Genomic DNA, 27226 nt, shown 5'->3' on the forward strand with positions numbered 1-27226 from the left:
GGGGGGGGAAACCGGGTCATCTGAGCTGCCTGGGCCTCCCTTGGGCCACCTGCTGCCTCTTCCCCCTCCCTGGCAGGCAGGCAAGGAAGCTGCCCGGGGGGGCGCTCAGGCCACCCTCCCTTTGCCTGGCACCAGCAGCAATTCAGTGGGTGAGCCTGTAGAGGCCCCCCCCTCTCCCTCCCGCCCTGCCAATGCACCCCCCCACCCTTCCGGCACCTCAGATGGGGCTCTCGGGCTGGCCCTGCTCCCTCCTGGACTTCAGCTCCGTCAGCCATGCGGGGGGCACCTCCTCCGGCCTAAAAGGCAGCAGAGCTTCAGCCACCGCCCTCAGGGGGGGGCTTCCCCAGCTGAGCGGGGCAGGAGGTGGGAGGGAAACCGGAGAGGGGGCCAAGGGGAGGCTTTGCTTAAATAAGGGGCAGCCCTGCCCCCCCCCTCCCTTGTGGCCTGCAGGGACACGTGACTCCACGCCCCCCCCCCAATCTCGTTTCCTCTCTCACCTCCCTCCCTTCTTGGGGGTGGCCGCCAGCACCCGGCCCCCGGAGACTCTGGCCGGAACCGGACCTTTGGGCGACTTGCAGAGGGGTGCTGGGGGGGCTTCCTCCCTCCTCCCTTCCGACTCGGGCCTTTTCCTGAGTTGAGCCTGTGGAGGAAGCCCCAAACCCCTCTCAGGAGAAAGCGGGGAAGCAGCCGAGGGCCCACCAAGGGGGGGGGAGCTGTGTCCAGGAGCCTCCAGGATGGCCCCGGGCAGGGCAGCCATGGAGGGCTTCTCCTGGGGGGGTGGGGGGAGCTTCCCCAATGTACCTTGAGGGCGGAGGGGGCCAGGCCCGGAAAGAGAGGCAGCCGCGGCTGGGAAGAGAACGGCCGCTCTGCTGGAGGGGACTCCTCCTCTTCCTCCCCTGCCCTGGGGGGCTTCTCTTCTTCACCATGGGGAGGAGGGGAGAAAGGAGAATTATCACCAGACCAGACTGAAACACCCCCCCCCCAAAAAAGAGGCTCCAAGGCTGAGAGGGGGCTGTGGCTGCTGCCCCCCCGCCCAGCCCTTCAGGCCAGACCTGTGTGGCCAGGTGTCCTAAACCCCCTTCCCATAGCCCCCCCCCCTCTCGAGAGGCTGGCCAGGGAGGGGGGGGCATTCCTGGCTGCAGCGTCCTCCCCAGGGGCCCCACCTGTGCAGTCCCTGAACATCCAGGCGCTGGCTGCTCCCTCCCCCGCAGCGATGGGGGCCGGCTGGGGGTCTCCACTGGCGCCCCTCCGGAGGGTGTGGGAGATGGGGGCCCGGTGCTGCTGCAGCTTTTTGCCCAGGAGGACGCGGCTCTTCAGGACCCCGCAGTCCAGCCGGGGAGTTTGCTGCAAGGGAAGAGAGAGCGGTTGCCATGGAGCTCAGACCCCCCCTCCCCTTTCCAAAGCCCCAGAGGGACCCCACCCCCATGCCACCCACCTCCAGGAAGGAGAAGTCCGGGCTGTCCTTCTCTGTGGTGGGGGAGGCCGGCTCTGCCTGGAGGTGGCTGGAGTTGTCCAGGCTGTGGCTCCTCTGCTCCCTGGACGAGCCCCGTTGGTCAGCGGCCGGAGCCCTCTGGGTGGAGTGCAAGGAGGCCGGGCGGCTGGGAGACTCTGGCTTCTGTGCAGGGGCCTCGCTGCCCTCCGAGGAGGAGGGAGACTCCGGGGTGAGGCTGAGACAAGCACCGGGTGGGATTAGGGCCCTGGATGGCAGTGGGGAGCAGCACTGATTGCAAGGACCCCTCCCTCACCTGTGCCGGGGGGCGGGGAAAGGGAGGGGCTTGCTCCGGGGAGGGGGAAGGATTCTAACACCTCACGTAAATGGGGGGGGGCAGGGGGGGGCATCTATAGAAGTTATCCAGCACCTGAACTGAGCAGCAGCCAACAAACATGGCACAAACGTCTGCAGGAGGGGCTGGGGGCTGCAATCCTCCTCCTCTCCCCCCACCCCCAGGAAGCCTCCTGGCCAGCTGCAGCACTGACCCCCTTCCCGCTTCTGGGCAAGGAGCGGAGTGAGCAGCAGGGGGCGCTGTGGGGTGACCTTCCCCGGGAGAAAGCAGCTGGAGGAGGCCCCTTCCTGCCACCATCACCCCCCTCCCCAGCTGCTAGGAAGCCAGAGCTGGCTCTGGGGGTCCTTCCTGGGGCCAGGGAGGGGCCCTCGTGGGTGTGCGGATGTGCCCTTGGCAGCCCCAGCTTTGATCTGCCCAGTAAGAACCCAAAGCCTCCCCTCCGGGGCCCCCAACCTGTCTCCACTCTGCCGCTGGTCGCCCCAGGTGCCATACCTGCGGTCCGCCTCCTGCACGAGGACGTCGGTGTCCCTGGCCTCTGCTGACGGCCGGCCAAAGCACTGCTTCAAGTGGCCCTTGGGAAGAGGAGGAGGGAGAGCTGGCATCACCCTCTGCCCGGGGTCTGGGTGCCAGGTGGAACAGGCTGGGGGGGGGGGGAAGCACCTCCTCCCTTTCTCACTGCCCCATGGCGGTGGAGGCATACAGGCACGCACCCATTTCCACAGCCAAAGGCCCACCAGGCCAAATCTCGCAACTTCCCCAGGGAAGCAGAGTTCCCAGGACTTTCACCAACATCTCCGCTCCCCACAACCGCAGAGCCTTTCACCAGGGCCTTCGTAACCACGCTCATACATGCTACATTTCACCGCTTTATGGACATTAGAGAACCTCAGAATGGTGGGTTTCATTGGACGCCTCATGAATTGTACCTTCTTTGGATTTAAGAAGTTTTAAAGAGTTTTGAACACCACAGGATTGGCCAAAAGGAAAAAAAAAAGGATTTTGATTTAACAAAGTTTTAAACGGACTGGAGACCAACGAGATTTGAAACGCTGCTTAATTTTGCTGTGAGTTTTGGAAAACAGGCTAAATGGGGAGACTTTCAGTTTGGGCGAGTCGTCTGAAGAGCTGCTTCTTTCAGCAGCTCCAGCCCCTGCGTTAAGCTGTCTAAACAGCACCCATCAGCTGTTTGACAGATTGATTACCTCTTCGGGCAAAGAAGGAGGGGTGAGCAGCTGGGCTTGGGAAGTGCTCCACTAACCTCCCCCAGGAGATAAATCTGGAGAGTGGAAGGTGTGACCCCCCCTGTAACCCAGCGAAACTCCGCGTGTACGGGACTCATTCTGCCGAGTTAATTGGCAATTTTTAATGAAAACAATGCAAAAAATGCAAATTGGAGAGTATTTTTTACAAGCAATCAAGGCAATATATCAACAACAAACTGCACAAATTATAGTCAATGAGAGTTTAACAGAATCTTTTAAAATCGAGAAAGGTACAAGACAGGGTTCCCCCTTATCACCATTATTGTTTATTATAACCTTGGAGTTATTGCTGAATAAAATACGGGGGTCAGAAGATTTACACGGAATTAAGATTAGACATCACGAATATAGATTACGAGCATTTGCGGATGATTTGGTTATAACTTTAACCCAACTAGGGAAATCTACTAAGGTTTTAATGAATATGATTAATCAATATGGTCAAGTATCTGGGTTTAAAATAAATCTAGGGAAAACAAAGATGCTAGTTAAAAATATGAACACTAATCAAAGGGAAGAATTAGAAAGAATAACAGGACGTGAGATAATTAATAAGGTTAAATACTTAGGAGTTTATATTACAACTTCAAATGGGAAGCTATATAAACATAATTATGAACCGTTATGGCATAAAATACAGGTAGAGATGAAAAATTGGGAAAAACTACAATTGTCTTTGTTGGGAAGGATAGCAGCAGTGAAAATGAATGTCTTGCCTAAATTATTATTTCTTTTTCAAATGATACCAATACTTAAAAAAGATGCAAACTTGCTGGAATGGCAGAAGGGCATTAATAAATTTGTTTGGGCAGGGAAAAAAACCAAGAATAAAACTTAAAAGTATGCAAGACGTACGTGAGAGAGGAGGCTTGAAAATGCCAAATTTAAAACTATACTATGAAGCAGTAGTTTTTTCAATAATTAGTGATTGGATTAATTCAACAGGGGATAGATTACTGAATATGGAGGGGCATGATTTGATATGCCTATTTGATATACGACAAGAAGGTGGATAAGACTTTCAAAAGTCATATATTAAGGAATGCTCTATTGCGTGCCTGGAAAAAACATCAACATAAATTAAACGATAAGATACCCATGTGGGCAGTTCCCAGACATGCAATAGAGAACATAAGTATAGCACAAAAACAGGATGTAACTACATACAGACAGCTTCTTACTACAGAAAGAGGAGTATTACAGTTAAAACCCCTGAATGTACTAAAAGAAGAAAAGGTAATTCAAACCTGGTTTCAGTATGGACAGTTACAGGCCAGATGGCAAAAAGATCAGAAAATTGGTATTACGCAAGATGAGGACAATCTATTAAAACAAATCAGGGATCAAAATCAAAGGCATATAAAAAGGTTGTATAATATATTAATAGAAATGGATTCTGAAACAGAATTAGTTAAAAGACCGTATGATAAAGTGGGCACAAAATTTTGAAGAACCAATAATGCTGGACACACTTGGGAAAAGATATGGGTAAGAAATGTAAAATTTACACAAGCCCAAAACCTGAGAAACTTTTATAAGATGTTTTATAGATGGCACTTAGATCCTAAAAAAATGGCTTGCATGTATCCGAATTTGCAACCTAAATGTTGGAGATGTGATTGTGTTGATGCTACATACTACCATATATGGTGGACTTGCAAAAAGATTAAAGCATTTTGGATAAAAATATGGTGGATTATGCAAAATATTTTTAAAATGAGGATAAAGTTTACGCAGTTATTCTTGTTAGGCATAACTACTGATTGTACTGTTATAGAGACTAAATTGATTTTGAACCTAACAACGGCAGCAAGACTGTTGGTGGCGCAATACTGGAAGAAGGAAGATCTGCCTACTATTCAGGAATGGACATTAAACGTAACAAACTTAGCAGAGTTGGCTAAAATATCAGCATAGCTTAAGGATCACTCAGATGAGAGATATAAACTGGAGTGGAGAAGATGGATTGACTATATTCAAAATAAATACGGGCCTAAGAAATTCCAGACAGCTTATGACTGAAAGGGAAAGGAATGATATAATTTGTTAGTTTAACAAAAGAGGAGTTAAAGCACAAAGGAAAGAAGAAGCCAAGTTTATTTTACTTTATTTTAGAATATGATTGTTAAAAATTTATACCCTGTATTTGCTCTGGGAAGTCGGGGGGGGGGAGGTTGGGGCGGGGGAGATGGGCTCGGGTGGGGAGGGTGGGGGAGGGAGGTAAATAATTGTAAAAGCTTCTTAAAATTTTCAAATTAAAAAAAAAAGGGGGGAAAAGAGGCTGGATGGGAAAGAAGGGAAGTGGGACGGAGGGCAGAGAGGAAGGTTGCGAACGGCCACTAGGGGGAACCGAAGGGCCAAAATCCAGAGAGTTGAACTTTTAAAGAGGTTTTTTCAAACAGAAACGTCAATATCTGATATAACTCAGAAAAGGTGTGGAATTCAATGAATAAACTTTCAGAAGATGGTGAGGAAGAACTTGCAGAGGCACCAGGGGGGTTGTTTGGAAGACAACCAAAGGGAAATGGCCAAAATGGGAATACAGAAAAGGGTCCCTGAGCAGCTTCTGCTCCGTCCCCAAATGTCCAGGCCAACCTCCAAGGCCAGCGGTGACCTCCCCCCCTCCGCCCACCCCCCCCCCCAGAGAAAAGCCTCCGAGGAGCCCGATGCCTCCCGGGCCCTGCGATCACAGCCGGCTCTTCTTCCCACAGCCATCTCAGGCTGCCCACCCACTGCCTTCTGGCAGCACAAGCCCCCCCCCAATGCAGCTTTGCTACTCACCCAGATACACTTGTGGGTCTAATCCCTCTGCTTGCTTTGCTGGGGGGAAGCTCTGTGATCCTCCCCCCCCCCAGTCAGTCAAAGGGAGGGGGGCTGCTTTACCCCTCCCTCTGCCAGAGAGGTGGAGTCCTCCTCCCTGGCATGGGCCTGCCCCACAGAAGGGCAGGGCCAGGCGCTCTCAGCCGGAGCCCCGGAGGGTCACGCAGGGGACGGGACCACCGCCAAAAGGACAAGCAGCACCCCCAGAGTCCCGAAGGGATTCCCAGCTGCCCCACTCGCCAGGCAGGAGCCCCAGAGGCCCGAGACGGAGAGGCTTTTAGAAAGGAGGCGGATGGGGCCTCCTGCTCCCCATTTCCCAAGGAAAAGGCCCCACTTGCGGACTCTGGGAGGGGGACAGGATTCCTGGAAGAGGGGAGGGCTTCTCCTCCTTGTCTCTTTCAAGACCCTCGGCCAGGAGGAGCTCAGCCAAGGCAGCCCTGGAAGGGGGCTCCACCTGCCCAAGAGACACGCGGGGTGTGGGGGTGGCTCCTTCTCCCCAATCCTCGGCCCTTCTCATCCCATCCTTTCGGCCCGCTTCCTGCCCGGCAGGAGAAAAGCAGGAGTGGGCAGTGCACAGACCCACACGCTGCTCCCCCCCCCCTCCGAAACAAGCTCCCCCCCCCAACACTTCCTAAGCGTTCCCTTCCAATGCACACAGCTGGGCGAGTCTGCTTTGCACACACAGCCAGGAAGGCCTGGCTCAAAAACAACGCCCCCCCCCCATGCGCAGCTCCAGAGCGAGAGGCGGCTGCAGCCACGGATAAGCTGCACTTCCTAGAAGTGGCTGACCTCACCGATGACAGACTCCCCCCACCCCCACCCCTCCCGTGATCACAGCTCTTTCAGGGAGGGGGGGCTGACTCCTTCCTAGAAGCAGCAGGGGCAAGGAGCCAAGGCTTCAGCCAGAGATTGTGGGGGGGGAGGCTTAGGCACAAGCCCTGTGGAGTGGGGGGGGGTGTCTCAAAAGCACCCAAAGGGACAGGCAGTTATGGAGTCAAGCCGGGGGGGGGGGGGGAGAGCAGGGGAGAAGCAGGCTTTGGGGGTGGGGGCTGCGGCTGCTTCATGGCTTCCCAGGAGCAGAAGCTTCTCCAATGTGCCTCCAGCAGATTTTCTCTCTCTGAAATGTTTGGGGGTATTTTTAACCAGACATCTGCAGCAGCCTCTCCTGTGCAAGGGGATTTGGGGGGGGGGGAGAGGGGGGAGCCACCCAAGGAGGCAAGAACCTCCTTCTACAGGACAAGCTGGAACTTCTCCAGAGGGAGGGAGACCCTCCCTCAAAACCCCCAAACACCCCTGGACTCTCTTTCAAGCACGAGGGCTCCAAAGCCTGCCCCATGCCGGCCTTTCAGCCGGTCAGCTACGGCTCTGGACACCGGACACCGGAAGGGGAAGGCAGCCCCCCCCCCCCGGCTGCCTGCTTTTCACTCCCCGTGGCTGCCCGTAATCCCTGGGCTCAGGAAGTGGGAGCCCCCTTCATCTCCCCCCCCCACACACATGGGAGAACTCCCTCCCTGCCCAGGCTGAAGGATGCGCTCGCTGGCTGCCACGGCACCCGCCGGTGTTGCCATGGATGCTCCAGTCCTGCCAGGGCCAGCAGGAGGTTGCCAGCCTTCTTGTCCCCAGAGCCTCTCCCCAAGTGCCAGCCTCTCTGATGCCAAGGCAGGGTGGCCTGACCCTCTGCAGGGGAATCTGCTGGAGGGGCCCGGGTTCAGTCCTTAGAGAAGAGGAGGGGCGTGGGCAGTGCCCACAGCCGCTCAAGTACCGGGGGGAGGGAAGGGCCCAGGAGGAGGGAGCGGCTGTGCCAAGGCCTTCAACCTGATGATGCCTGTGGGAGAATTCGATTTATCGGCAGGCACCATTTCCTGGAGAAGGGCTTCAGGATGCTGCCTTCTGATGGGCATACGATGGCGGGAGAAAGACACGCTAGTCCGATGGTCCAGGGTTCAAATCCCCCCCTCCGGGTCAAAGGATCTGCTCGGTTGCTAGTGGAAGGCAGAGTTCTCCGTCCTTCTGCTCTAGCCTCCAACCATGAGAGGCACCACAACGTGGTGTCTCCCAAGGGCTGCCCCTGCGGACAGCGCCCAGCTGTTCCAGAGGGCTGGCACAGCAGCCTCCCTGATAACTTTGCTTCAAAAGTCACCCAGGCACACTGAAAGCCCCCCCCCCCCCAATCCAAGCCAGGCTCCTCTGGAAGATCACGTGCCTCCCCGGTTAAAGTCCTCTGTGGGCAAATATTTGCCGAAGAGATCAAACAAAGGCTAAGAGTGGGTGCCAAGGCAAGACGGCATCCAGTTCGCCACAAGAGTTCTAGAAACCTCAGAGCGCTGAGAGCAACAACATCGGCCCCTTTAATCTGTGTGGACTTCAACTCCCAGAATTCCCCAGCTAGCACAGTCATTGCGATGGTCAGAGTCCTCAGAGTCGAAGTCCACCCGTCTTAAAGGGGCCGAGGTTGGGAAATGCTGATTTAAAGGAACCCCCCCCCCCACTCCCTAGTAAAATCTCCTGCAGCTCAGCCCAGGCCTTTTAGGGGAGGGGGTTGCAAGGCCTCCGCTTGTGGCAGATTAAGTGACTTTTGCCCTCTCCCTTCTCTGGGAAATGCAGGTCAGGCCAGCAGGCCAGTTCCTGGATGACTGGTGGGCCAAAGAGAAGCCCCCCCAGCCCCCCCCCCACTGTTTAGAGCAGCTTCCCTGCAGGACAACATCCAAGAAGCAAGGCTGGCCTCTGCTCCCCCTCCCCCCAAAGTCCCAAGGGGAAGAGAAGCCTCAGGCCATCCTGAACGCAGGTCTCCAGCCCAAATCCCCCAAGGGGGCTTCTCTCTCCTCCTGCCCTGCAAGGAGCAGGAGAGTCCCAAGCCCTGAGCTGCCAGCCTGCCCCACCCGGAGTTGCCCTCCCCCAGACTCCGTGCCAGGCCTTCGCTCTCATGCCAGCCCCACCACCAGGTCAGCAACCGTCCCTCCAGGGGGTCTGGAGCCAGATGGGCCTCCCCCCTCCTCCAGGGCCCTGCTGAGGCTTGGGACACACAGAGCCCATGGCCCCGACTGACCCAGGGCAGGGCCTGACTCAACCCCCCCCCCAGTGCTGGGCACCAAGGCCGCCTGCCTTTGGGGAAGGGAGCCATCTCCCCCCCCCTTTTCCTCTTGGGACAAAGGGGCCTTTGGGCTCCCTTGCTTGAGAAGGAGGCCGACTGGGAGCCACCCGAAGGGTCTCCCCTCCCCAGCCCCGTCCTTACCAGCTCCGGCGGGGGCTCCTCCGGGCCGCCGGCGGGCCTCTTCCTGAGCGAGGAGAGCCGGCGCTGGCTGCGCACCGAGAACTGGCGGAAGGAGTCTCGGCCCCGCGAGGCCAGCTGCCTGAAGGAGGCCGTGCGCTTGAAGGGGGCCCGGGCCGGCCCCTCGCCCGCCGCCCGCTCGGGGGCCACCGCCGCCGTCACCAGGCTCAGCGCCTCGTGCAGCGAGCGGCGCACGGAGCCCACCCAGCGGTTGACCTGGCTCTGCGCCCCCGCCAGCTTCTCCCCCAGCGACTCCATGGCTCCCCCGGACCAGCGCAGGTAGCGCCGGGCGCGCCGGGAGGAGGGGCGAGGGCCTAGCGGGGCGGGGCGGCCTAGCGAGCCTCCCCGCTCAGCCGCCGCCCCCCGGGAACCCCTTGCGCGGAGGAGCCGCCGCCGCCGCGCGCCACGGATCCCGCGCAGGGAGCTCCGGTCCCGCCCAGGACGCGCATCCCGCAGGAGCCGCAGGAGCCGCAGCTGCCCCGGCCCCCATCGGCCAAGGAGGCGGCCGCTCCCAGCCCCGATCCTCGCCCGCCGCCCAGCGGGGGAGGCGGCGCGCCCGGCTCGCTCGCGATGGGCCGCCTGGAAACCCCGCGCTTGCAGGGGGGGGGGGAGGAGGGCTCCGTCCCACGCAACGCCCGCCCGGCCAGCGCCCCCCGCCCCCGGGATCCCCTCGCCGCCGCCGCCGCCGCTCTGCCGGGAAGGGAAGCGCCGGCGGGAGGGGCACCGCGGGAGTTGCGGGCGAAGTCGCCATGCAACCACCGGAGGAGCAGCAGCATCCGCCCCGCCACTCGGGCGCATCCCTCGGCCCGATGCCGCCGCCACGTCACGCCCCCCCCCCGCATTAACCCTCTCCTGCAAGCCGCTTCTCCCCCGCCGCCCCCCTTCGCTCCAGAGGCGCAGCCATGTCCCCCGCCTGCCCCCCTCCCAGCCCCCCCAAACCAGGTTGGTAAACTCGGGTGGTCTCTGGATCCCCCCCCCCCGCCAAGCGGAAGGGAGGCGTTCTCCCACAGTGTGTGTGTGGGGGGGGAGGTTCCTGCTGCGCCTGCCAGGCCCCCCTCCAGGCAGAGCAACTGCTCAGAAGGGATGAGGTCTCTGCCACAGGCAACGGGGGGGGGGGCTGTTGGCGCAAGGGGCACCTGGGCCAAGGGAGGCTCCCTGGGTGCTTCCTTGCCCCCCTCCCGCTTCCCTTCCCTCTGCCTTCTCCAACTATGGTGGCCTCTGCAGGGATGCCTTCCCTTGAGCCTCAGGGGGGGTGGCCTTGACTGAGCCCTCTAAAAATAGCCACCAGGGGGGAGGGGGGAGGACAGGTGCTTGGAGCCCCCCCTCCCTCCGTCAACAGGAGTCTTACGCAGTTTCCTGTTGAGGCCACTGTGGCCGGAGGACTAAAAATAACTTGCAGCTTCACTCATCTGAAGGATGGCCACCGGAGGTCCTTCCTCCCCCCTATTTAACAAACAGCCTTCGCTTTTCACCACAGCACCCCATAATCCTTTACCCTGACCTAGCTGGTCGGGGAAAATGGGAGCTGGAGCTCTTTTGTCCAGTAACGGCCAACCAGGGGAGCCAAAGGCCCCTTTGGCCCTTCACCCCAGGAGGCATTGAGGCAGTCAAAAACGAGAAACCAGCCCCTTCCCCACCTGGCAAAGTCTCTGAGAGCCCCCCCCTCAGACCCTCCCTTGTTCTAAGCCGGTGTGGCTGAAGGGGAGCTCCCTTGAAGGGCTCTTAGGCAGGGCCATTGGCAGAAGGGCAAGGAGGCGCCAATCACGCGCCCCTCCCGCCAGGCAAGACCACTTCCTGCGCGGGAGGGGGGGGCAGGGTGTGTGTGTGGCCAGCAGGGGGAGCACTCACCGACACACAGGACCACTTGCTCTCCACTGTTCACAACTGGGGGTCATTTGCCAAGGCCCCTCCCTGACAGGAGACTGAGTTGTGCCCCCCCCCCCCGCACCGTCCCCGGGGGGGGGGGAGAAAGGCTCTTACTCACCCAGAGGCTGCAAAGGGGCTTCCAGCAACCTGGGCAGTAATAGAGCTCCATGCCCCCATCAGGGAGCCCCTCGTCCGCGTCCCCTCAGGGCAGAGCAAGCCCCTCCCAGCTCAGCTCCTCAGGACAGAGGGAGCCACGGGAGAGGAGGGGAGGGGGGGCAGCCCCAGGGGAGTCGGCCCTTGGCCTGCCCCCACCTCCAGGCTCCCCAGGGGCCCCAGGGGCTGTTAAGAGGGAGGGGCTGCAGCAGCACAAGCTCCCCCCCCTCCGCTTGTGGCCCGTGACCTCATTTCCCCTTTCGGCTGCTGCGAGTGGAGAGGAGAGGAGAAAGCAGCTTCATGTTTCTGCCCAAGCAGAATTTAAAAATTAAATGGGAGGATAAAATCCCTCCAGGGCATGCAACAACTCAGCCCCCTCCCCCCTCTGGAGCGGCTGAAAGGCAGGACCCTCCAAGACCCTCAAAGGGTTCCCCAGCCGCCCTCCCCCATCTCCCCAGGTGCTTCTGAGGAGGGAGGGGGCTCTGACTCTGCAGGACCCCCTGGAGGGCTGCCTCTCTCTCTCTCTCTCTCTCTCTCATGCCAGGGAACCAGAGGAGCCCCCCCCCCCAAGGGGAATTCCGGGGGCAGCCCTGGCATCTCCCAGCAGAAGAGCTGAAGGGTCAGTGGCCGGAGGGGTCTTTCTACCCTCAGGGTGGCACACAGCCCTGATAAACTTCGAAGCAGGGAACTCCGCATGGCAAGGCTGCCCTTTAGCATCCGGCCCCCAAAGGCGGATTCTCCCCCACCCCAGGTGACAGGCCTGGCTGAAGTGAGGGGAGGCCGGCCGCTGCCCTGTGGGACCAGGAGGCAGCCCCAGAGGAAGCCCCAGCTCAGCCCTCCCTGCAGGGAGAGAGGGGGGTTCAGCCCAGCAGCAGGAGCCCCCCATTTCCCCACTGCCGGAGGGCTGCTCGGCTGGGATTGGGGCCCCGCCTGGAGTTCCTCTCTGGAAGCAGAGCGGGAGCCTCCCTGGAGCTTCCCTGGAGCTTAAGGGGCAGGGAAACAAGAGGCTTTTACTGCAGACACGCCAAGCTCCAATCGGGCAGAAGAGGAAGCAGATTCCCAGAACTCCAGCCAAGGGGGCATAACTGCCCTGGTCCCACCTCACCCGGCTCCTTACTGCCCCTTCCTCTTTGGACCAGGGCCTGGTCTGCTCTCAGCTGCCCAGGAAGGGACATCCTGAGGCCACGGCCGGCCCCCAATATACTCCAAGGCCAGGCCTGACCTCCAGCCAAGGCTGGGGAGTCCCCTGCCCACACCCACCGCAGCCACACCTGCCCCCCCCCAGAGAGCCCACGCAAAACTCCCAGGCCCACAGAAGCAAATGCCCCCCCCTCCAGGAAGGCGGAGACAAGCCAAGTTCCCCTGTGAGGAAACCTGGTTTCTTCAACAACCCACAACCAAGCCAGATCCAAGCCAGATGCTGAGCCATCATAAATCACGGTGACGGGTCTTGCCCCCTGCTCAGCCACCGGCAGGCAGAGCAGCCCGGCGGGAGCAGCCCCATAACAGCCACCACAAAACCCCAAGGCAACGGAGACGCAACCACGATCCCTTCCCCATGACCAGGCCTTGGAGGAGGTTAAGGACGCCATGCCTCCCCCCCACATCACACCCACACATGGGGGCCCCCCACTTAGAAGCAATTCTGCTGGGGCCCCACAAGGAGCCCGGTGGCTGAAGCGTCGAGGGGCCATCGTCCCCCACCCCTTGGGCCGAGTCCTGCCAACCCCTTGGGCCCGATCCTTGGGAGAGCCGACCGCTGAGCCAGGGCATCCCGGGGGGACCTTCCCAAAGGGCCCACCCAGCCCAGAGGAGGGGCTGCAGCACTCACCCCCGGCCAGTGGTCGGTCCTCCTCTCGTTATAGAAACTGTGGCTCCGTCGCTGGGAGACGGGGAACGGGGAGCGCTTGGCGGCTGTGGCATCGTCACGGTCCACTCGGAGGCCCCCTTCCCCAAGGCCCTGTTAAGGAGGAGACCCATCAGCTGGAGCAGCAGCCCCCACCCCCCACAAAACACCAGGCGCTCGCTGGAGTCTGGGCAGACCCCCCTCGTCCCCAGGTGGGCTAGATTTCAACTCCCAGGGGAGCCGGACCCCGCCCCCCTCCTCCCCACTCCCAAGCCCCGCACGTACCCTTGTGCCTCCGTGGGAGGAGCAGTCCCCGGGCGACGGGCCTCCCTTGCTCAGCCAGCCCCCGGGCCTTTCGGGAGAGAACCGCTGGCAGACGGAGCTCTGGTCCAGCCTGGCTCCCAAGGGAAAGCTGAGCCTTGCTGGGCTCCGATGGGCCTTGTCCGGCGGGGAGCCTGGGGATGCGGTGGCACTGCTCCGCTCCGCTCCAGGCTGCGCTGCAGGAGGGCCCGTCTCCCAGACTCCGGCCTGGGGCTCAGCTCTCCCCCCAGTCTTGCCACCGCCCCAGTCACTGTTGGGGCTCCACCCGGGGGCCGGTGCCAGAGCTGCCCACTGCTTCAGACTGGCTTCCTTCCACAAGCCTCCCGGCTCCACACGGGCAGGGGGGGGACCGGGATCTCTGGCACTCTGCCAGGTGCCCCCTCCCTGCTCCCCGCCAGCGAGAAAGGGTGTCCTCGTCTTCGGGGCAGGGGGCTCTGCAGACCACGGCTGTGGCTTCTTCTCTGCGTCCGGCGGCTTTCCCCACTGAGGAGGGCTGCACTTCCCCTCTCTGGCCCTGGACTCCTGGGGGTGGTGGATCTCCCGTGGATGGCTCCCAGGCGCACGGCTGCCCTCGGTGCCCGGCCCTTGGCTGCCCAGGGAGTGCTCCCCCCTGGTCTTCTTCTCTCCCTGGTCAGCGCTGCAGGGGGGCTTCCCCGAGAGGCTGCTCCTGGGGGGCGATTTCTCCCAAGGGAAGAAGCTGCTCTCGCTCCGGCCCTCCCAGGCACGAGGCTTCCGGGAGTCTCCCCCGTATTCTGCCATCAGCTCATCAATGTCCACCACTCTCGACCTGTAGTGATGGGGGGCCTCCTCCCCCTCCTCCACACCCAGACCGAGTGCGCCGGATCTCTTCTGCTGGCTCTCCGGCTGGAGGGGCGCCAAGTAGGAAGGAGACCTTGGCCCAGGAGAGAGGAGCAGGTCAGCTCTGGCCGGACGCCCTGCGGCTGAGGCCTCCGGCTGTCTCTGTGGCGGCTCCTGCTCTCCAGCCTGGGTTGGGGGAGCCTGAGAAGCCCCCGTCTCCAGATGGCCCGAGGCCCCCGCGTCTCCCCTGCGCCTGCTGAGAGGCCTGGCTGGGGAGCTCCCTCCCTCCGAGAAGGGAGGGGCTCTCCTGCAAGCGCTCGCATGAGGAGCCGCAGCAGCTCTGGGCGGGTTATTGATCTCCGAGATTTGGCAAGTGACCGCGAAGTACGTGGCCTTGGGCTCTGAAGGGGAGAGCGGCTTCTCCGGCTGCCTGGGCTCTGGTCCACAGGGGGTCTGGGGGCTTCCTTTGGCCGCTGAGCCCTCCTCCGCCGGGCGTGGGGTGCCTCTCCTGCTGGCCAACTGGGCAGGGCCCTGGGGGGCGTCCTCAAGCCTGGCCGAGCCGTGGGGCAGCGTCTTCCTCCTCCAGCGGTCTGAACCTCTGGGAGCAGAAGCGCCACGGAAGCTGCTCGCCCACCTCGCTCCGACGTTGAGCTCTGGCGGGTGCTTTCCTTCTGCCATGGCCTCCCACTTTTCTTGGGCCGCTGCGGATCTGGTCGAGCGCCGCTCCTGCCCTTCAGAGTCCTCCGGCCCCTGAGGGGGCTTCAGGTGCAGGCCGAAGAGGAATCCTGGGCCGCTGGCATTTTGCCCCCGGCTGGTCTGCTGATCAAGCACGCCGGCCCCACCTTCCCAGCCATCGGCCCCGGGCGCCCTGGCTCCAGCCCACTGCCGGGTGCAACCCAGCGCCTTGGACCCCTCCGTTGCACCAGCAGGAGCAAGCCCCCTCTCCTTTTCGGTTTCCAACAGTGGGGCAAAGTTGCCGTCATCCTTCATCTTGGAAGCGGCCGCCTGCTGTCCGGCCCGATTTCTCTCTGGCCCGGTTGCTTCGCTATAGAAAGCAGCCTGGATCCCGGAGGCCGGGTGGTCCTTCAAGGGGCCTCTTCCTGGAGGAGAAGCCCCTCCCCAGTCTTCGCTCTTGCCGTAGCCGCCGGCTCTCCGGTTCTCCTTCAAGTATCTCTGGCGGCGGAGAGTGACGGCCTTCCCTCCGGAGACGGCTGCCACTGCCTCGCTCTGCGCCCGCTCCCCCACGGTCTGCAGAATCTCGTACCTGGGCTCGATCCTTTGAGCCAGCAGGGAGTCCTCCATGCCCTTTGAAGCAGGCTGCTCCCCCTTCTCCCCCAGGGGGTCTTCTGCCCACGTTGGAGAGCCTTCGTCCTCGGTTAAAGGCCTGGGATCTCTGAGTCCTCCGGCCTCCTTCTGGACGGAGGCTTTGGCCACCCAGCCATCTCCCAGCATTCTCTCCTTCCAAAATTCCTGAGCGCGGGAGGGCGAGCCTCCAAAGGGCACCCTTGGTGGCACCAGGGCCGGTTCGGGGCCAATCTGGCTGGCCACCACACTGTGTCTCTGCACGTGATGCTCAAACATGGTTGCCCTGACCGTCTTGGGGCAGGAGTCTTCAGTGGACGAACTGGACAACGTTCTGGCTTTGGGGCTGAGGACCATGCTGGGGTCTTCCCCTGGCACAGAGGCATCTCTTTTGGGGGGCTCCTCTCCGGACGGTGTCCTTGCCAGCAGCGGGGGCTTCCAGGGACTGCCGGCTTCTCCAACATCTGCTCCACCCACAGGCAGCGTCTCCTCCTGAAACAAGCAGAAAGATGCAGGGGTGAGGAAGGTGTTTGGGGGCACCTCTCTAACTGGCACCTGCCAGATCAAGTCTCTCTCTCTCTCTTTTAGTGCTGAAAACGTTCAGGAACACGATGTTATAACACCTCGGTCTTTTTCTTTAAATAGTTCACAGCAGTATATTTATTTATTTTTAATGCAGAGACCAAAACAAAGTATACTATACTCCATCCATCCATCCAGTAACGTGGGTGGGCGTTTGACCCCTGGTTTAAGCAATCTCTTTAGATTTCAGGTTTGTCCAAAGAATAGTCCATCTCACAAAAAAAACGCAGCAAATCTGAGCGCTCTGCAAAAAATGTACATATTGTGGCAAATGTTTACTAAACTGGCTATACAAGCACAACTACCACAAGCTCTTACACACACACACACACCCCTACACTTTCACTTGTGTGGAGCAGGGCCAGTTAACCTGCACAATCCTTTGACAGATCAATGAATCACCCGGAGGAGGAGGAAAGCTTCCAGAAAGGGCTGGGAGGAACACGAAAGTCCTGTGGCCATCAGGCTGCTTAGAAAGAGCACAAAAAGGGCCTGGCCCTTCCGTTAGCCTTGGGACACTACAATTCCCACAGCCCACACGCTGGATGAGGGGTTGTGGGAGTTGAACTTTAAGCCTGGGGAGACAGGCGCAACAGCCGGACCGTGGTCTAATTCAGTGGTCTCCAACCTTGGCAACTTTAAGACTTGTGGACTTCAACTCCCAGAGTTCCTCAGCCAGCTTTGCTGGCTGAGGAACTCTGGGAGTTGAAGTCCACAGGTCTTAAAGTTGCCAAGGTTGGAGACCACTGGTCTAATTGACTGGAAAAAGGGACAAACCCACAGCTTATTACCATCCTGGGGGCCTACTTAAAACAGCGGTCACAAGCTGATGGTCCGCAGAAAAACTACTTGCATTTTTTACATTGCACTAAATTGGGGGTCCTCAAACTACGACCCCTGGGACGGATACGTGCAGTGGCCGCTTGTGTTGCTGCAGAGAGTCTCCCCCTTTGGGGTCTTTTTGTGCGGGTCTCAGGGGGGCAGGAATTCCAACTTGGGGTCTGCTTCGGCCTGCTGGTGGGGGGGCTTTGGGCGAAGGCTGGAGGGAAGAGCCGCTGGTGGCAAAGAGCCGGAGGGCCTCGTTCCAGTGGGGCTGCATCCTGGCCTGGAACTGGCTGACCATCTCAGCCCGCTGAGCCACGATTTTGTGGTCTACCCCAAAAAGGCCTCAGCAGATGAAGCTGTGGGGGATCCTGCCCCAAGGGCCCATTCCCTGCAGGGCCATCCAGGCCGTGTCCAGCTTAGGTTTCTCTTTCGAGGGAAGAAATGGCGTTTGGGTTTCCCCCCCTTACCTCCGGGGCCTCCTGCCTCTCCCTCGCAGGCTTCCTGCTCCATCCAGGCTGCCTCTTGGCCTTCAGCTCGCCTGCCGCCACGGGCCCAGAAAACCTGTTTGCAAAGATTCCACGCCATGAAAGGAGGCAAACGCAGAGAAGGAGCCTTTGTGCCGTTCCCTCCAGGCCCCCAGCTATCCCTGCCCCCCACTTACGAAACCTTAGCGCTGCCTGGGCTCCCCCAAGGGGTTCTTCCCCCTGCCCCGGAATCGGCCTGCCCACACGTCAACAGGGCTCCCCCGGGCTCAACCCTACATCCAAGCTTGGCCAAGATCCCCCGGGACGTCTCTTCATCGCTCAGATCCGGAGGGAGCCGATAAAATTACCCATCAGCCCTCCTGGAGCTCCACTTTTGTCAGTTCCGAATAAAAACTGAACCTCCTCCTTTCCTGCATTAGAGATTCCTCCTCCACGGGGCCATTATTAGCTCCAAAGCCCCCAGGAGGCTTCCCCGCAAGGCCTCTCTCTCTCTCCCGGCTTCATCCCATCCGGACAGGCTGGGTTTCCACCCCCAGAATCCCCCAGGGGACGGAGGGAGCGAAAGGCAGCGGCTTCAGGGCCGTTTCCCCCGTCACTTACATCTGGGTCAAATCCGTGGAGAGGGGCCGGGAGCGGAAGGAGCGGCGGAGGCCTCCTGTCTTGGCACCCGCCTTCTCCGCCGTCAGCACTTGAATCCGCTGCTGGATGTTCAGGGTCCCCGTCTCCTGTCCGCGGAGGGACTCGCTCTCGGTGGGAGCCCAAGGGTTTCCTGGCGGGTCCGGGAGCAGGAGGGTCTTCTTAGCGCAGCCTCTGTGGTTGCCGTCCGAGGCGTTCCTTAAGCCGCCCTGCTGGGGAGGGACCTCTGCCCTCTCCCCCAGAGGCTGCCCCTGGCTAGCGCTGGGCTGCCCCACGCTGGGCTTCCCCGGCTCCCACGCAACCACCGTCTCCTCCTGTGCGGCCTTTCGCCCCGCCTCTTCCGGGAGGGTCTGGCCCGGGGGAGCAGAGGGCAAACAACCTTGGGGGGACGCACCCAGCTGGCCGGCGCTTTTCGCTCTGGGCCCGGATGGGGCAGCCCCGCTTGAGCTGGCCGCTGCGCTCCTCGCTCCTGTGGCCTCCAGGGCCCCGTCGCCGGCTTCGGGGAAGCTCTTCTCTCCACTCTCAGCCAGGGAGGGCTTCTTCTGCCAGGAGGGCTCCCGGGGTTCAAATATGCCTGTGAGATCCAAGGGGAGCGGCTTCGGTTTTGGGGACCCTGGGCCGGAAGCTGCCTCGGGAGGAGCTGGTTGCCTTTGTTCCTGCCAGGATTGCCCAAAGCCAGCCGAGGCTGCTGCGGGTCTCCCTCCCACCTGGGAGTGTGTCTCGGTGGCCGGAGCCGGACTCTGCTGTGTAGCCGGACCCTTGGGGGCCCCCGCAAAGGCCTCCTTCCAGCGAGGGGCCCAGGAGACCGGCCTGGGGTCCGTGGAGAGCGAGGGCTGCCTTCGGGGCCACTTCTCTGACTGGGAGCGTAGCAGCTGCCCCTCCTGGGCCTTGGACCCTCCTCCCTCTTCGGCCCTCCCCTTCGCCGGCCCTCTGCTTTCAAAGAGGATGACCGTGTTGGCCTGGGGACTCAGATAGAAGGGCAGGTGGGCGACCGGCTCCAGGGGGCCTTTGCTCTCCATGGGTTTCTGATCCAGGAGCGGCGGGATGTTTCCAGGTGACCCCTTGGCAGCGTCTTCAAAGGTCTGGGCAAAGGTGGGGGGCTTTGGCGTGGCATGGCTGGGCTTGAGTGCCGGGACGGGCGGTTTCACCGTAGCAAACGTGTCGGAAGACGTCTCCCGGGAGAAGGGCTTAGGGGTCCACGGTGGCCTGGAGGCGGTGGAGGGCATGGTGGCGGGGCCCATGGGGTTCCCCCTGCCCTCCGGGATGAGCAGGGCCAGAGCACGGGGACCCTCCCCGGGCTTCCGGCTGGAGTCAGACAGCGAGGTGAGAAAGGAGTGCCGGAAGGCGGCCTCGGTCCTTGGTTCGCGTATGCTGGCCAGCGAGGTCAGGCTGGAGCCGAGTTCAACTTGCGTGGCCATTGCTCTCAAGGGCCTCATGGGATTGGGATGGGGAGGGTCCCGTGAGAAGGAGCCCCCTAGGAGAAATGGAGACATCAGGCATTAATAGGGGGCTGCTCCAAAGAATCACGGCAGCTGCTTTCACAGGCCCACCAAAAAGCCCCTGGCCCTCTGCTTGCCCCCAAAGGCCCCCCGCTCTGCTCCCTTCCTCTGGAGCACACAGAGATCCAAGGCGCAGGCTCCATCCCAGCCCTCCACCCACAGGTACATTTCAGCCTTCTGTGGCCAAGGAGTCCATTCACACAACCTGAGTCTCCTGGCCCGCTTCACGAGGATTCCACTTGGGAAGGGATCCGACTCCGGGGAGGGTCATCCTGAAGCAGACCTTCTGAAGGGACCACAGAGACGAATGGCTGGGGAGAAACAGCCTCTAGGATTCCGCAAAGGCCGGTCCTGGGAACGGGAAAAGGGAAAGAAGGAGAGACCTTCAGTGGCCGAGCAAGCGCCTTCCGGCCTCCTCCCCAGGACTGATAACCTGGACCCCCCCCCCAGTCCTGGGCCTCCCCCCCCCCAAGGCAAGAGCGGGACTGGCAAGCCCAGCCTGGCCCCCCTTGGGAAGAGGTCAGGCCACCCGGGAATCTCACTGGCTCTGGCTGAAGGAAAGACAGCCTGGGCATCCAATGAGAAGCCACTAATCCACACTTGCATGCCAGGCCTTTCGTGCCAAAGGAAGTGGCAGCAGAGGGTGATTGGGATGCAAACGGAGGGCAGTGGCTGCCTCTTCCCAGGAGGGACCCCCAGGGCCAGGCCAGGCAGGGGGGGGGGAATGGGAGGCAGTCCAATATTTCATCCAGGCAGCTTCCCAGGCCTTTCCCAGGATGGGGCTCTTTTGCACCACAAACCTCGGCCCCCTCCGGACGCCCCTGAACCCAGGCCAACCCAAGGCAGCTCCCGGGTGCTTCCTCTGACTTCCAGGCCCCTTTCCGGATGCCCCCCGGGTGCACCAGCCCCAGGGCAGAGTCCCCTGCGAAAGACCCCTCTGGCTGGGTCAGCGGAGGCAGAAGAGAAAGGCCTGCTGGCTTAGACAGGAAGCCAGCCGTGGTTTGTGGAGGGCATTATAAGCAGACGCGGCTCTGTAATCAGGCAGCCTTGTGGCTGGACCCTGAAATTACTACGGCTTTGCAGTAACCGGCAGCCCTTAATCCCCTCCCCTCCCTCCCCCAGGGGAAACCATCCACTTGGGAGCAGGGGAGCAGGACTTCCCAGAACCTAGCATCAAATATTGGGAGGGGGGGAGAAGGGACTGTCACGGGCCCCCCTCTTCTCCAGGGGCTGCCCAGAGAGAACCCATCGGAAGCCAGGGAGCAGGGAAACGGGGGCGGGAGGCTGCCCAGGTGGCGTGGATGTGGCTACGGCGGTTCTTCCAGACCTCTGCCCTCCTGTGGCAAAAGCCACCAAGCCCCACAGCTGCTCACTCTTCCCCAGAGGGGGAGTTGGGGTGAGGGAAGAGAGCCAGCCTGCAGGCAAGGCTCTTGGACCGCAGGAAACAAGCCCATGGTGCACAGCAAGGCTTACTCATCCCCTGGACTTCCTCATGGCCAGAGGGCTGCTGACCCATCATGCCACAGGGCACCCCTTCAGCCGAGGGCCCCTTCCCTGGGAGCCTCTCTCTGCGCACCTGGCAGTGAGCACCTTGTGTCTGCACGGAGTGATCCCCGAATCCCCAGATCTCTTGAAGCCGAGTTCAAAGCCACCCAGCCACGATGCCTCTGGCCCTCTCCACTCGTAGGGCCGTTTCCACTGGCAGCGACCGAGGGCGGCTCTTTCTTGCCCCCCCCCCCGGTCCTCCTCGGGCAGAGCCTGGCCCAACGCTCACTGGAAGGAAAACCCTGGCCGCTCTCTGCCAGGGCACGAGGGCCGCGGGGGAAGGAGCCTCCGGTCCCAGGCGCTGAGCAGGATCAGAGGGCATTAATGCCAGGAGACAAAGGCCAAGGTCTTGGGGGAGGCTCCCGAAGGTCCCCCTCCCTCATGGCTCTTTGCAGGCAAATGAGCTCCTCTTCCAACCTCCCAAGGGGCTAAGAGCCCCTTCCCCAAAAGGAGCCCAGGGGCTCTCTCTGCCCAGCCCCCGCCCCCACTCCAGCAGCCCCTTCCTTGCCCGAATCTCAGGCCCATCTGGGGTTCTCAAGCTGTGGCAGCCCCAAAGGCCCCCTTGCACCAGTTCCATGGAGCCCAAGAGCACCCCCCCCCAATAAGAGAGACCCTCCTCTAGATCAGGCCAGGGGTCTCCTTTGTTTCAGCCCTTCGGCAAGAGCTGACCTGGAGACAGGGGCATCCCTGGCAGAGCCTCCGCTCCCCGCACCCGCCAGAGATCCCCCCCAGGCAGGACTGACCCTCTTGGTTCCTTACCAAAGAGCCACTGAACGCAAGGGGTTTCAGGCGGCCCCAGGAGGCAAGGCCAGGCATGCTCGGCTGTGCACCGGCCCCTATGCCCTCCTTCCTGGCGCTCTCTGGAGGGGGCAGCTGGTGACCAGCAGGGCCCAGGAAGGGGGCCGTCGGTTCAGAGAGGGAAGTGGGGGCAGAGAGGGGCGCTGGGTCTTTCAAGCAGGCCGCCCCAGACACCCTCAGCGCCAGCCGTTTCCCAGGCTGCTTCTCCCAAGGCAGAACAACGCGGGCGGGGAGGGGAAGGCAAGCTGGCACAGGACTGGCGGCATCTCTGGGTAGCCGAACAAAGAGCTCTTGCAGACAGCCCACAATTCCTGGCACCCGGCACATGGGAGAACCGGCTGAGCTGTGGGCGGCTGAGCCCTGCCAGAGCCAGGAGAGCCTCACTCTTCCCCAGAGGGGGAATTGGGGCTCCCCTGTTGACCTTCCCCACCTGGTGCCCACCAAGGGGGGCTGCAACTCAGCGAAAGTGTTCAAGGCAAAGACGCCCCCCTCCTGCCTGGCTTCCCCACTCCCCCCGCCCGGTAAGGGGTGCTAAAGGAGCAACTGGGATTACAATCCTTTCACTGCCTTCCAAATCCTCTCTGGAGGATCAGAGGTTCTGATTTATTTCACCCAAAACACGAAGCCCTGATTATTCCCCGGGGGAGAAGATTCCCCTCTGCCTGCAGTTGCCTGGCTCCCGGGTGGCACTCTTCAAAGGCCCTTCTGCACAAGCAGCCCTCGGTCCCCACGGACACCCCCGAAGGACCCCTGGCCCACTGCCAAGCTAAGGGCAGACCGCTCCCTCAGCCTTACCTGCAAGCAGCCAGCCACCCACCTTCTGGGCCAGGCGTCCCAGCAGCCGAGATGGACCCTGGGCTGGGGCTGCGTCCCCCTTATTAGCAACCGTACCTACAGGACACGCTCCGACAGAGAGGGCAAGCCGTGCCACCCCCGCAAAGGACTGGCAGCAGCGGACTGCCCAGACCTGTTCCACCGCACCTTGCCTGGCATGCTGTGCTGACCTTTGGCCTGAGAATCTGCCTAGAGCTGGTTTTCCTCAAGGCCTTCGGAAACTGGCACCGGCCCCGTTATATGGCAGTGGAAGCCAACCTACCCCCCGCCCCCCCGGCACACACACCCCGTGCCTTCCAAGATGGACTATGGAACCCGCTTTATGGGTCTCGCCTTCTGCTCCACTCCTCTCCCGACTGATTCCAGTCCCCGAAGCCGAGAAACCAGATCTCTCCCAGCCGTCTTCTGCACCAAAAGGATCTCATTTCCTTAAAAGCAGCCCTGGTTTCCCACCCCTCCCCTCCGCAGAACTGTTTTGCCACACCTCTGGCCTTCAATTAAGTTAGGTGGAACTTAGACAGACACACACACACACACTCACCCCTGCTCTTCTGGGGTTGGCATCTCCATGAAAAGGCCGGTTCAGAAGGGAGCAGGAGGGGCTGGCTCTGAAGCCCCGAAGCTCAGGAGGGAAGAGCAGCCCCACTTCACCCAGCTGCGAACTCCCAAGCCTCGCCCTGAGCTTCCCTTTGCAAGCATTCTTTTAATATTCCATGAGCATCAGGAAGGGCAATTTCCCCTTTAATGTTTGTCTCCACTGATTCACGTTAAATAAAGTGGGCACAAACTGGTTAGCCACACAGCTGAGGAACTCTCCCCTTCCAGCTCAGCAGAAGAAGCTGCTCGGGTCAACAGACAGGGCTTTCTGCCCCCCACACCCCCACCCCAAAGATTCTTCAAGACAGAACAGGGCTGCCCTTCTAGCAAACCTTAACCTCCAGCGTCACCATTTCACTTTAGTTTTGCCACACAGGGTGCTGCCCACGGCTGCCCTCGTGCTCCAGGATCCACAGGGCCCTTTTCTGGGCACAAATCAACACCCTGTTTGTCTCAGAAGGGCCTGAACCACCGTCTCTGAGGAGGTGCACAGAGCTCGGTCTCTCTGCCTGGATGACGCTAACACTCACTCACTGGTCGGACTGGTCTGACTGGCCTCCACATTCCTTCAGAGCTCCATCCACATGGCTTAATGGGTGAACAAACTCCTGCTCCGATGAGTAAGTTACAACTTATGCAGCAGCGTCGAGAGGAGGCTCGTGGTGCTAGGCAGGAAGACCGAGGCTGAAATTTAAAGCAATTAGGTGATGGGCCTGGCTGGCTGTAAGGCTTGCACGGATGGGCAGCACAAGCCATCCGAAGAAGGCCTGGGGAGCTTTGCTCTTCCTGCATCCCAGGATGTGGGCTCATGTGTCAGAAGTCTTCCACCAGAGCAAGCCAACCAGCCTTGGGGAAACTAAAAACGATTGCTTTAATCGATATATCCCGGGATAACCATAGGCGCAGGTATTTAAGTTGTTCGCGCATTCTTTCTGGAGAAGCATTAATCATTTGCCAGAAAAACCCGAGAGAAACAAGCATACAGATTTTTTTTTCCGATTAGCTGCTCTATTTCCTGTCATAGTTGAGAAGAATGCCAGGAGTTCCCTTCCTGAAACACACCACAGGAATAACAGAGGAGGGGAGGGGGGAGAAAGCCTTTCCAGCAAACCCAAGACAACTTAAATTATATTTTTTCCCACGTTAGCCTCACCAAATATGGGTTTTGGAGCCTGTTTTCAACAGCCGGCTGCTCAGGGTGATTTCAGCAACGTTGCCCTTTCTCCGTCTCATAAACAAAAGTCTCCCACAACTTGGGGCCTGTTCCTTTCCCCCCCTGGGATGCCAAAGGGGAGCCTGGAAGCAGGACGGCTCCATTGGAGTCCCAATCCTATAGAAGGAGTCTCCCCCTCCTCCCCCTCCCCCACAACCCCAAAGAACCTGGCAACTTTGGGAAGGTGGCCAAGCTTGGTTCCTCTGGCCAGCTTCCAAGGGAAGGCATTTTCATCATCGCCTTTGTAAACACGCATTGTTTAAAGCTACTTAAGAAATTCTATTCACAACTATTATTATGTGGGCACACCTCTGAGTTTGCACACACATCCCATGAGAAGAACTCCTGGGCACACATTTCCAACCGCAGCATAATTCCTTGGAGCAGAAAGACTGCTCTGGATCGGGATGTTTATTTATTTTTCTTGCCATGAGACCTTCTTATAATTGCCACTGAGAGAGAAAAAAAGATTTATGACCCACCCAGCAGTCATATGCTGCAATCCCGGAATGGCATTTCCACTTCAATTATCCTGTTCCACAGGCAATTCCGAGCAGACCTGAGACCTTTGAAAGGCCATGGGGACAAGCCACCCGGAACCTCCACAGCCAACGTTCATTCTCCAAGACACACAGTGGAAAATTAGGTCTGAAAGAATTAGACACGGATGTAACGCAGCAGCCCGGTTACCTTGAGTCCTGCCATCTGCCAAGGACTTTAGCTAATCCTACTTTGAATGCTGAAAATACAAATATTGAGAGGCCGCCCGGCCCTTCAGAATAAAATACTCCGGCTGCATGTATGGCACCGTTTATGGACGGGTCTTCCCCCAGTTGCCCTTGTGGTTGGTGGGGGAAACCGAAGGCGGCCACAGGAAACGTTTCACTTGCCAATCAAAGGCCATCGACTTCAGCGCCTTCAGCCCCAGCAAAACTTCCTCTTGCTGCACCAGAGTGCCCCCCCCCCGCCAGAAGGATCCCCGGGACAGAGCAGCCCCTCCAGGCCCAAGATCCAGCAGATCCTGCCTGCTCTCCAGAAGCCCAGGGGGATCCCATCTGGCAAACGGGGGAGGAGATCCCGGAAGGACGAAGGGGAACCACCTGCCTGCCCAGAACAAAGCGCTACTTGCGGCAACTCCGCTTTCTTTGGTCCCACCTGGGGGGGGGGGTCTCTCACAACTCCTGGGCGGGGGGCTGAGGCTCCCTGGGCCTTTCGAAGACCCCGCGGCCGCGGGGAAGTGGGAGTCGGGCGTCATTGCCTCCCAGGAGGGGACAGGACCCCCCGAGAGAGGCGCCCCCCACCTGACTGGGAAAGGAAGCGGGGGGGGGAGTCCGGGGGGGACCCCTCCTCACAGACGTCCCCCCTGGAGGGATGGGGGGGAGGCGCTCCCCCCAGCAGCGGCAGGGAAGGGGGCCGAGCAACGCAGGGCCCCGACTGCGGGGACAACAACGCCCATGCTCCCCAGCCAACACCTGCCGGCCCCCCGGGGGGGGAGGCGGAGACCCCGCAAGACCTCTGTTCGTCCCGAGAGGCGGGGCTGGAGGGGGGGGTCACAGGTGGGGAGGGGTCCTGCAGGCGCACGTCGCTCCACTCGCCCCCCACCCACGGCGCCCCTCTCCCCCCCCCAAAAAAAATCCCCCTCCCCGCAACAGCACGCCGGGGGGTCGCAGTCCTCACCTGGGTCGGCCAGCAGCTTCCCCGCGCGCCCTCCTCTCCGCGGTGCAGCCGACATCGCCGCCAGGGGGCGTGGCCTCCTCCGCTCGGGAGGGCGGGGCCCGCGCAACCTAACTTGCTGGTCGGCCCGAGGCCCGGCGCGAGGGAAGCGCCTCCGTCGCCATGGCAACCCCACGTCCCGGGAGGGCGGGGCCACGCCCGGTGGGGTGGGGCTTCGAAATAGCGGGCGGTGGTCCCGTCGAGACCCTCTCGCGGCGGCCCCACCAACCCTCCCCACCCCCCGGCCCGCCCCACCCCCCGGCCCGCCCCTCCGCTTTGACTGGCCTCCCGCAGCCCCGCCTCGGCGGCCCCTGGAGGCGGGCCTGGGTCCACCTGGAGCTCCTCCCCCCCCCCGTTCCCCAGACCTCCACGGCGCCTCAGCGCTGCCCCCCCCCCCAGATGCGAACTACAAGTCCCAGAATCCCCGGGGTGGCGTGGCTGGTGGGACTTGGAAGAGCCTGGGGACCCCTCCCCTGCAAAGAGCTGCAACGGGGGTCCTGCGAAGGAAAAGACCCCCGGAGCTGCTTTTCAAGCTTTCGCAGGCCGGCTTCCCACGCCCAGCCCCGCTCTGAGCGGCGGAGTGGAAGGCGGGCCCCACCTGGGCATCTTCTCCCGGGGTCCCAACCTCCCTCCCTCCCTCCCTGGGGCAGAGCAGGGCGGTTCAAAGACTGGCGGGACTCAGCTGCTTTGGCTTTTTTGCTCTTTTACTGTGGATTTGAAGACACATAGAACCAAAGACAATATATAACTTTCCCCTGGTTTTTCTCTCTGGCCCCACAGCAGATCACACAAATCGCACAAATCAGAATTAACAAAATTCCAAAGCTCGGTTGAGTCAATGACCACGAAGGAACGAGGGCAAAATTCAAACAAAAAAAAAAAACAACCAGCTTCTTTTTTAAACCAGACAAAACATGAAGCATAGAAACTACGATGCCAGGAGGCACTTCCAGAATGGATGAAATAACCCCCCCCCCAACACACACACACACACAAATACAAGCAGCAGCTAATTTGTGTTGGACAGCAGTTGCTACACATTCACATCTCGCTTCCTGAAAGCCACCTGGTATTACTGG

General features: G+C 60.5%; 1 protein-coding gene across 1 annotated transcript; it reads right to left on the minus strand.

Moving 5' to 3' along the window:
* Positions 1–217: 217 nt before the first annotated feature.
* Positions 218–26245, minus strand: KIAA1671 (KIAA1671 ortholog). The gene is made up of 12 exons (XM_087705416.1): positions 26112–26245; positions 19653–19798; positions 17913–19422; positions 17295–17388; positions 13285–15912; positions 12985–13113; positions 2238–2356; positions 1436–1667; positions 1164–1344; positions 802–917; positions 498–640; positions 218–296 (listed from the first exon to the last, which is right to left on the minus strand). Exons 3-12 carry the CDS (start codon positions 19382–19384, stop codon positions 218–220), a joined length of 5193 nt encoding a protein of 1730 aa, XP_087561542.1. The 5' UTR covers positions 19385–19422; positions 19653–19798; positions 26112–26245.
* Between the last annotated feature and the right edge of the window lie 981 nt (positions 26246–27226).

The sequence above is a fragment of the Thamnophis sirtalis genome, unplaced genomic scaffold (assembly GCF_051295495.1).
Source record: "Thamnophis sirtalis isolate CommonGarterSnake01/CBP01778 unplaced genomic scaffold, rThaSir2_p1.2 scaffold_2, whole genome shotgun sequence".
In the NCBI taxonomy this organism is placed as follows: Eukaryota; Metazoa; Chordata; class Lepidosauria; order Squamata; family Natricidae; genus Thamnophis; species Thamnophis sirtalis.

Excerpts from the sequence above, each read along its gene's own strand:
- KIAA1671 (XM_087705416.1), bottom strand. The coding sequence starts at position 19,384 with ATGAGGCCCTTGAGAGCAATGGCCACGCAAGTTGAACTCGGCTCCAGC. Across the intron at positions 17,389-17,912 it reads TCCACGGATTTGACCCAGAT|GTTTTCTGGGCCCGTGGCGG; the intron begins GTAAGTGACGGG and ends CTTTGCAAACAG. Across the intron at positions 2,357-12,984 it reads GGACCGACCACTGGCCGGGG|GGCCACTTGAAGCAGTGCTT; the intron begins GTGAGTGCTGCA and ends CCTCTTCCCAAG.